The sequence below is a fragment of the Neopelma chrysocephalum genome, unplaced genomic scaffold (assembly GCF_003984885.1).
Source record: "Neopelma chrysocephalum unplaced genomic scaffold, ASM398488v2 Primary Assembly neopelma1_361, whole genome shotgun sequence".
NCBI classification, from domain to species: domain Eukaryota; kingdom Metazoa; phylum Chordata; class Aves; order Passeriformes; family Pipridae; genus Neopelma; species Neopelma chrysocephalum.
In genome coordinates, this window is record NW_020898025.1 from 36,281 (window position 1) to 46,372 (window position 10,092).

At 55.1% G+C, this 10,092-nt stretch overlaps 1 protein-coding gene across 1 annotated transcript; it reads right to left on the reverse strand.

Annotated features, from left to right (window-relative positions):
• Positions 1-448: 448 nt before the first annotated feature.
• HEYL (hes related family bHLH transcription factor with YRPW motif-like) lies at positions 449-9,586 on the reverse strand. The gene is made up of 5 exons (XM_027706036.1): positions 9,237-9,586; positions 5,594-5,660; positions 5,068-5,151; positions 4,488-4,569; positions 449-3,059 (listed from the first exon to the last, which is right to left on the reverse strand). Exons 1-5 carry the CDS (start codon positions 9,314-9,316, stop codon positions 2,392-2,394), a joined length of 981 nt encoding a protein of 326 aa, XP_027561837.1. The 5' UTR covers positions 9,317-9,586; the 3' UTR covers positions 449-2,391.
• Positions 9,587-10,092: the final 506 nt, after the last annotated feature.

Below are 10,092 nucleotides of genomic sequence, written 5' to 3' on the forward strand. Positions count from 1 at the left end.
GATGCCACAGGGGTTATTCTGGCCCTGGCTGCAAAGGGTCAGGAGACCAAGGCAAGCCCTCGGCGTCTGTCTGCAAGGATCTGCTGGACCCCATCTGTTCCCTGACATTTTTGCAGACCCTTGCAGCTAAATGAAATGGTTTATTCTCAAGTGACGGATTATTGCCAATCTGAGGTCAAGCCTTGCTGACTACCCGGCTGATTTTGACTCACATGGTGGTTTGCAAAGTAAAAAGTCTTGGGACCAGAGTCACCAAGAGCTATAAAACCACCAGAGGGGATGTCACCTTACCTTTTTTTTTGAAGCTTTTCAGGAACAAAAACTCACCTGCTGCAAAACTAGTCACCAATGACCTTTATAGGTCCCTTCCAACCCAAACCATTCCATGATTCAAGCAGGCTGGATGAGCAGAACAGATTCACATCAACACTACATTTCACAGCCAGGACAGGGGTTTGAAAGACTTTATTTGACACCTTTGCTGATGTCACAACTTGTGAATCTAAGAGCACTGCACAGTGTAAAGTGAGGCCGGGCTACTCGCCGTGAGCTCTAACGTGCCAACCAGCCGCAGGAACAGCCGGGGTCTGCAAGGATCCCCCTCCTCTGACTTTATCAAAAGGGAATACATTGTTCCTGTCTGATTCTGGCACTTCAGGATAAGGGTGAGGAGAAGTGGCAGAGGCATTTCTGTGTGTTAAGTGCGATAACTTTCATCAAAACAACTGGGAGGGACTCACTTTCAAAACAATAGCAGATACATACGTTGACATGCACATGGCAGATGCAATCTGCAGGGAGGAAAACACCAGCTCATCCACACAGCCCAACCGGCTGTGGTGTTTGACCTGAGGCGTGGGAAGAGCCTCTCCCATTCACGAGAGATCTTCTCCCTCTTTTTTACCTTTCTTTGCACTGACCTTTCCACATTTTTCTCCTTCAGTGTCACAGTGCTGCAGAGGTGGGCTAGGGGTGGGCATGCAACTGGGTCCAGGCTGTTCTGCACGTGTATCCCAGCAATCAAGGCACAGATGCAGGGAGTGGGGGCCGTTCAGGCGAGGGGGAGCACTGGGAGACCCTGCCCTGCCTCCACGAGACGTGGCGCAGAAGGGTGGCTTGAAAACTTTCAAGTTTCTGTTCTTTGTGCCCAAAAAAGAGAGGAAGGGTGGACAGCCAGAGGAGCAGAGGCATATCTGCTGCATCAGTTGTCTAGGGGCACACAGGGTAAGGCAGAAAAAGCTCAGACAAGTGCAGACCCAGAGCTCACCGAGGTCTGCAGTGACACCTCAGTGGGTTTTGGTCCCAGCCCAGGAAGAGGAATGAGTGAGACCCAAACACGGTTCTGGAGAAAGAAAACAGAGACATTGTAGGAGGAGAGGGTGAGGGATGCTGGGCTAAGGGACAACGAGGGAGGCACTTCAAATGCAGGCTGCTCTGACCCATTCCCCGCTGTGCAGTCATGGTTTCAGCAGGGGGTGGAGGTTTCAGCAGGGGGTGGAGGAGAGACGGCTCCAGCAGGGAGACTGGCAGAGGGAAAGGCATTTTCTTCTCACTTTGGCCGTCAGAGCCTTCCCCTCTGTGACAGACGTCCTTTTGAAATCCTCTGTCTCGCCTCTTCACACCTCAGTGAGGAGCAAGGGCTGCACCCAGGCGGCCTGGCCAGCTGCTCCGGCACAGTTTGTGCAGGGACCCAGCACAGGCCCTGCAGACACGACGGGATTTTCAGCCAGGCTGTGGGAACAGAGCTCTGTTAAGCTGTTGCCTCACTCCACCTTAAGGGCACATAAGTGGGAAGAGCTGGTAATGCGGTGAGGAAAGCACAGGGATTAGCAGGCAGCCAGTTCGCTTTGGGAGCTGGAGGGGGCTCTATCCTGCCTTGTGGGTGCCAGAAGTGCTGGGCAGGGGTGAGCTGTGTCTGTCCCACCACACCAAAATTAGGTCCTGCAGCTGGGGGACACATCGCAGGGAATCAGCACGCGCAAGTCTATCTGGCAGCTCCGAGTTCCCAGGGAAATAAGACAGTATTTCAAGGCTGGCTGTTTTCCAAAGGAGAGCAACGCTGGGCTCTGCAGAGGGGTTTGCTGGAGGAGGAATGGGCTTGGGATGTGTGTGTGCCCCCTCCCTCGTAGCCGGAAGGGTCTGGAGTACAGCCGCGTGCAGACAAGTGCATCGAATTGGATGTGATTTACGTCTGCAGGCATCACGAGGGAGAGGACGTGTGATGGTGAGGTGAGGAAGGCGGTGCGAGGAGGGAGGGAAGAGCAAAGAGAATTTTCTCTATGGATCCTTGGCTTCTGCAAAGCAGGAAAGATGCCTTTTCAGCCGAGTTTGTTCTTAGGCCTGCGGGCAACGAGTGCTGAAGAATTCCTGTCTCCGAAGGAGAAGGGAGGGTCAGAAAGCCCCGATTTCAGTCGCCCAGGAGCGGCAGATCCTGGATGTCCCAACCCTGATCCCTGGTCCCTGAGCAGCAGCGCCCAAGACAGGGGGTGCCGTGTAAGGTGGTGGAACGGGGATGCCAGCAGAGGCTGGGGAGAAGAGGAATGTTGCGATTTGGCTGCTCTTGGACGAGCCCTCTCTCAATACACCCGCTGGCAATGGCATCCTGGGTACGGCTGCTACGGTTGCGGATGAGCCCCCGCCTCGGGCCCTCCGGCTGGAAGAGCCCATCCTGCTGGCCAAGAAGCTTCGGCGGGACGGCAGCATGTCCCCCGGGACACGGCGGAGCGGGGCTGGCCTCACAGCAGGGCTTGGGTAAGCCAGGGAAGATGCAGTCAAAACTACCGGAGCGGGAGCAGCCTCCCTCCTGGGGATCTGCACGGGGCCGGCGGCGCTGTGGAGGAAGGACCACGGCCACGTCTGGATGGGCAGCAGGGACGTGGCCACAGGCGAAGGCTCCATTTCTGCCACGTAATTATTCAGGTGGGAGAGGAGTCGCAGCCGGATGGGGTCGGTGGCGTTTTGGCCCTCGAGGACGCCCAAGTACCTGACAACTTCAGTGAGGCATTCGCGGAAGCCGATACTTCTGTAATCCACAGCCAGAGCTCGGGCATCCAAGAAGCCTGCAGGGAGAGGACACGGGTGACAGTAAGCCCGTGCAGAGCTCAGGAATGCGCTTTGATTTCAGTACCCTCTCTAAATGCACTGTGTATTTCACTTGAGGCACTTTGCTGCCGTGTGATATTCCTGAAGCAGACAGCCAAGTGGGTGTCCCAGGGGACTGGACGTTTGCGTGCATGAGAATAGCATCTGCGGTTATCTCACAGGGATAAACCTGCCAGGGTCATGAAACCTCTTACCCCAGCATGTGAGACGAGTAAGAGGTTTCATTAACTGAGCTCAGGAAGGAAGAATTTTTTCCCATTGGATTCAATCGGTTATCACTGCTGGAGACATGACTGTGGGCTAGACAGGCTCTGGGTCCTTCTTTGCAAATGGACCATCCCTGGTCTTGCAGAACAGCAGGACACTGTGTCTCCTCCACACAGCTTAGCACCACTTTCCTCTGCCTGGCTCCCAAACTTTAAACTTCCTTTAAACCAATGTCTGGCTGAAGGACACAGGGCAGTGGCAGAACCAAAACCACTGGGCCAAGAGAGCCCAGAAAACCACAGAAATCAACAGCTCACGGCTGATTTTTAGGCTTCTACTCCCAACTTGCAGCTTCATGAGACGATAAGCAATAAAGCAGAGAAATGTCACAGCACAGTGAAGCGCTGGACCACTGTGCTTGACGGGGTTTCTCGTGACAATACAGCCCTTTGTTGCAGTGCAGTCAAACTGAATATCTAAACAAATGTTCCAGACCAAGTTACAGCTCTGAACCAAAGCCTGGATGCCAGCAATGTCCCCAGCAAGCCAAAACTGGGTGGTAAGCAAGCCAGAGGCTTCTTTACTGGAGCTGTGATCTCCATCCTGTTAACTGGAACAGGACAGAGGGTCTGTACTGAGGTCTCAGTACAAATAAGACCTTTGTTGAATTTTGCACAGGGCTCCCTCTCTCTTCTTATAACAACCAAGAGACACACAAAGAAAAAGAACAGAAAGGGAAAAAAAGCCTTGTTTATTTGCAGAGTCCTCATGCAGAATTCAGCCTCTGCAGGAAATGTATCCCAGGGAGGAGGTAAAGAGTTTAATATCCTTTTCCTGGAAACAGGCTCTATTTCTGAGCAGGACTAAGCTCATCTCTGCCTGAACAACTTTTTAGCAGGGGGTGTGACACCACCACCAGTGCTGTCCCTGCGGGTCTGGGGGGCTCACTGCCCCACATAGCCCAGTCTCCCAAATGGATGCAGGGGATGCTGACCCATATGTCAAATAACAGGGCAGGGAAATGTCCATCTGCCCTCCCTCAGAAGATATTTCCCTTGGGAAGCAGGCAGGGCAGCATTCATTTTGGTGCTGGCTGGTGTCAGCTTGCTGTTACGGGGAATTTTTCTTCCAGGTTTCCACCTTCCCCTCACCCATATGCTTTTAAGAGCAGTTCTCACCTGTCCCTCCAGTGGCATGAAGCATTTTTAAGTGATCCACTGTCATCTGTAGAATTTCTGCCTTCTCCAGCTTGGAAGACCCCTGGATGTTTGGAGCAGAAAGAACAAGCCATTCATCATTTTATGGTCTAGGGCTTTGTGCCTCTCAGGAGCCAGTGTTTGACCAATGATCTCCTCCTCAAAACCTGAATCCCAGGAGTTCTCAGATTGGTGTAGTGCATCCATCCAGACTCTGCTTTTCACATCAAGTGAGTACAAAAAAAAGAGCTCCTTCCCAAGATACCCCAATGCAGATTGCAAATCCCTATTTCTGTGCTTCTTCATATCTGCAAAACGCTTTCTAGATTGAATTTATCCTCCCCAGGGCTGCTGAATATTTGCTAATAACGTTTTACCACCCCAGTTTCACCACCTACTTTGCTCCCTGAAGTGATGATGATAAGAAAGACATAGCACTGCTCCAGACTTTCTCATTCTGAGGGTTCTACCCCAAACACTGCTGAATGCAGCCTGCACAGGAGGAGATCAGGACACACACACAAACACACACACACACACACACACACACACCCCCACACACCTGCTTCTCGAAGGCAGTGGGGACCAGGCGCCGCAGTTCCGAGAGGCTGCTGTTGATACGGTCACGGCGCCGCTTCTCGATGATCTGCAGGAGATTTCCAAGTGGAGAGAAGAAACCACAGTCATTTACAGCCACAGCTCACGGGTCTAAAGCCCTCCAGGTTGAGAGAGGCGCTTTGAACGGGGCCACATATGTAAATGTTCAGGGTGCAAAAGTCGAGCAAAGAAGCGTCAGCTGACTGGTGTGATAACCCCAGGTGAAATCGCTCTCCTCCAGTCCTATCCCCACCCTTTTCTGCCATATTTGAGGCCAAACCTCTGCAAATAACTTGGCTGTGAGGAGAGTTCTGCAGGAGATGGAGCGGGGAATGGTGTAAAGGTGATTTTGCATGGTGTTCCCACAGGAAGGACGTGCCAACAGCCCCCCACTGCACACAGGGTGACATCCCTGGCACAGAGCCGGGACCAGCCTGACCCCCTGCCAGGGACACAGCACAACCACCCTGATCATCGTAAATGACACTCACCCCTCTCCTCTTCTTCCTGGCTTGTATCTGAGATGTTGTAGTGGGAGACACAGACCTGGAAACATGGCTGGAAAGGAAGAAGAGGGAGTCACTTCTTGCACTAGCTGGAGAGAAACCTCCGTTGCACATATGCTTTACACACGTTCACCATCTGTAGTTCCTCCTCCCCCCCCCAAAAAAATGTCCTCTGTGGTTCCCATCTCATTTTTACCCACAACACAGAGCTCAGGAATTGGGGACGAGGAGCCAAACAGAGACTCAGATACCACTCTCTCCCCTCCAAGAGTCTCCTTCCAGCCTGGACAGATTTCTGCACCAAACTGTCCATTCACTCCCAGGCTCACCCCTCCTTCAATCTCAACCCATGTCAGCATCTCCACAGGGCTGGAAAAGCAGCAATCCGAGCTCTGGAGTCATGGCCTTTTTTTCCTCCATGTGTGAACCTCCCAGCTCTCCTGTCTGAGCCTGCCCTGTCTGCAGGGCTTTGCATCTCAGAGCCGCGATAGCACGAGCGCAGATCTGAGCTCCCACCCAGGGAGGGCTGGCTGCTCCTCAGGGCGAGGCCAGCGGCAGCATTGATGTGGTTTCTGAAGGCCTTCCCGGAGAGTCGCTTCCCAAACCACAATTTTTGGGGTGGGCTGCGATGTTCCGAACGCACGGACACTCCTGAACCAGACAGAGAAGGGCCAGGACCTGGGTGGGGGCAACACCCAGCAGGAGGTGATGGAGGTGGGACCCTGCCTGTTGCCTGACAGCCCCAGGGACCAGCTCTGCTCAAGGGAAGAGGGACAAGAGGGGGCACAGGCAAAGGGAAAGGGCCCCACAAACCATCCTGTGCCTGGCAGGCCTGGTTGAGGCTAAAGACACCAAAGGTCTGCACTAGACACACACAGGGAGGCAAAGTTCAAGCCTTAGGTCCCCGCAGAGGTGAGGTCTCCATAACGATGGATAACCAGACGTGGGAAACTCCCTGGAGCAAGACCCCTTCTGCCCTCCCCGAGCAGGGTTTCTCCCTCTGGAAAGTGGAACTGGCTCAGGGCTGTTTCTGTGCCTTACGAAATGCAGTTGCAGGGATGTGAGCATGCATCCATCCGCAGCCCCGGCCAGCCCAGTGCGCCGGAGGGACCGGAGCCCGCGTCAGACACGCAAATCTGGGAAGGGCCACCTGGGTTCACCTCGTGAAATCAAGATGCTTCTCAGTTTGATGAAGCATTTTAATAGGAGTCCATTAATGATGCTCCTGCACAGACAGCGCTGTCTGCAGCAAGCCAAAAACTAGACCAAACTCAGCCCATTAAAAATACAGTTTGTTAGGCCCAAGCGAGGCGCTTTCAGAAGTGGTTTTACACAATCAGACGAAATAACACGTTCTTCTGCTGCCTGTTCCACTCATCTCCATACAGGTACCCTATTTGAATGTCTGCTGGGTGGGCTTTCTCTGGGCACAGGTGCTGGCTGGCTCCACAAGTACCAACATGTGTCGCCAGCGTGCACAGACGCACATATAATGAGCACATATGATGTGAAAATGGGCTGTGTGTGGACACTGGAGTGTTGTACGTGCAGGGGGTGGGTGCTGAATTCGCCTGGCAGCGCAGGAATGCGGAGTAGGCACTCAAGGAGGAACAGTGCATTTTGAAACTCTCTTTGCAGAGCGGTCTGGACACGTTGCTCTTTGTGAGCCGCGGTTCCAGATGTGGATATCAAGACCCAGCTTACTGCAAAATGTATTTTAAAAATACGTTTGACAGATTTGAACCACGTAAAAGATTGTGTAAGTACATTCTCTGATGATCAAGATTTCTGCATTGCTCTTTTTCTTAACTTTATCACTTACAGCACAACTTTGGCTGTGAACCAAGCGGTATCTTGCACTTCTGCAGTGACCCCAGAGCCTAAACTTGCTCCACGCACTGATCCAAGCCTCACACCCGGCGTGACTCATCTCCACACTACAGGAAAACTGGTTTGCCCAAACCACTCGACCGATGGGTAATGGGCTGGGAACCCCAGCCAGGCAGCCTGACTGCCTCCCTCTGTTCTAATCACTCCTCCTCACTCCCCACCTGGAAGTGTTTGATTTTCCTGGATCCACCAGCATCCCATGCAAGATGGCATTACTTGAGGTGTAACCTCATCAGGGTAGGAACAGCTCTTTTGGCCATATATTTGCGTGACATGAGGAACAACATACACATATACAAATACCACCAGATCACAGCCAGCCTGGTTCTACGACTGCCTTGAGAAGACAAACACACATTAGCAGCACCAGAAAGAGATTAAAAGTTCATCATTACTGTTCACTGAAATAAAATGACAATTCCAATATTTTATCCCTCAGGGTACTATAGACTCTGTGTGCTGCACTGATGTGAAGAGGTGGGATATATTTCATCTGCAGCAGGAAAGTAGATTAAATATTGATGCACTTGGAAACTGCATAAGGGGCCAGCGAATTTCTGCAGGACATTTTTCGGATATGCCCGACTCTGCTGCGACCGTATCAGAAGCAGACTCATGAATTTAGTCCCCTGAGAACCTGAGCTTGGCACCAGGCAGGCGGCTTCTCCTCTCAGGGTATCAGGCAGCAAGAGGGAACGAATTAATCGCTGGATGCAGAGAGAGGGGGACACGGGGTTACTGCAACAAGAGTTCAAAAGCAATTGATTTTTGGATGAGAACAAGTAACAGAGACTTTCCTTCATCCCTTGCACCGTCTGCACCCTCGGAGCCCGGGCATGTCCATGAAGGGCTGACAGCCTGGGAACCCGGGCTGCGAGCGGCGCTGGGGATGCCCTTTCCCAGCGGAGCTGCAGCCCGTGGGAGTGCAGCAAAACCTGCGGACACCGCCCGAGGAACCACACACGAGTCCTGTCCTCGCTGTTCCCTCACCAGCAGCAAAGCCCCAGAGCTGAAACTGCAGCTCAGCAGCGATGGGACGGAGCCCGAGAACTGCGATGCCGAGGGGCACAGGGGCAGCCTTCCCCTGCTCGGGCTCCCTCCCTAACACATCACAGCCCCAGCTGGTGCGTTACGAATGCATCAGCAGAGCAGAAGCGTTTCTCATGCAAAACCTCCTGGTTTCTCATGCAAAACCTTCTGGTTTCTTCCACATTCCCTGAGAGCCCTCGGATTGCAGGGACCGCAGGGGTACCAGGCAGCTGGCAGGCGCCTTTGCTCTGGGGGGCTGCCCCAGCTCAGGGTGCAAAGACCTGCCAGCACCCGGGCTCCCACTGCCCTTCTCCCACCTGGCAGGGGAAGGCCATCCCGCCGTCTTTAATGGGCATTTTCTTGAACGCGATCAGCTCCTAACACAGCTCTAACACTTGTATCGCCACTTGGCTTTTCCTTGCTGGGTCAGTCCCGCCGCCAGCACCAGCCCACGCCGGCACACGGGGGTGATCCTGCCGGGTCCACGCAGGGCCAGCCCGGCCCCGAGGGGTTCGGCGAGGTGCCCAGGGGAGCCGGTGCCCTCCCGTGCCGTGCCCCGGCGCGGCGGTGGCAGAGCCCGGTGCCCTCCCGTGCCGTGCCCCGGCAGGCACCGAGCGCTGCCGCCCCGAGCGGCTCGGGGGGAGCTGCCGCCAGCGCCCCGCGCGGTGCCGGGACCCCAAAACCCGCGTGGGACGGAGCCTGCCCTCACCTGTACTCCTCCTCGCGGCCCACGTCGATGGTGCCGTCAGACTCGGTGTCGGACGAGCTCTCCTCGCAGAGCCGCTTCATCCTCGCTGGGGGAGAGGTCGGTGGGCTCGGCGAGGCTGCCCCACGCGTGGCCCCGGTGGCCGCCGCCGTCCTTCCCCTGCCGCGCTCGGGGCAGTGCTGTCCCTGCCCGGGCTCCGCTGCTCCGGCCCCGCACAGCTCCTCCCCTGCCCGCTCTGCCTCTCCCACCCCCGGCTCTCCTTCCCTGGCTCCCTCCCGGCACGTCCCCACCTCCCGGGTAATGGGTTAATGAGCCACCATCTCCCGGGAGTGACGGATTACGCGGCCGCGCCGGCGCTCCCCGGTTCCCAGGGCCCCCCCCCCCCCCCCCCCCCCCCGCCTCCTCCCGCTCGCTGGTCGAAATCCCAAGTCTTCCTGTAAAAGGAACAGTCTGTGTGAACCGTCTCATGTCCCCCCCTCCTGCCCACGGCCCCCCTTCCACCCGCTGCACATTGGCCTCAGCCCCAGTTTAAAGGGACCAGTGACCTCACTGGCAACAGAAAACCGTGGGAAAGAGATGGGACTGATAAAGCCTTGAGTTGTTTCAGGGAAAAATCAACATCCAGCCCCACACGCACACACATGTCTGCCCGGCTCTGCGCGGCGCAGGCACTTTGGAGGTTTGTGATTCAGATGGAAACCAGCTTATTCGAAACACGGTGCTGTTTGAGGACGCCGCTCAAAGGGCCCTCGACTGGGATTAATCAGTGGCCACGGCCCTCGGCCGGGGTGGCAGCAGTGGCACCGCACTCGGAGGCGTCAGGATGGGTTCGGCACCCCGGCACTGTGCCACGGTGGTC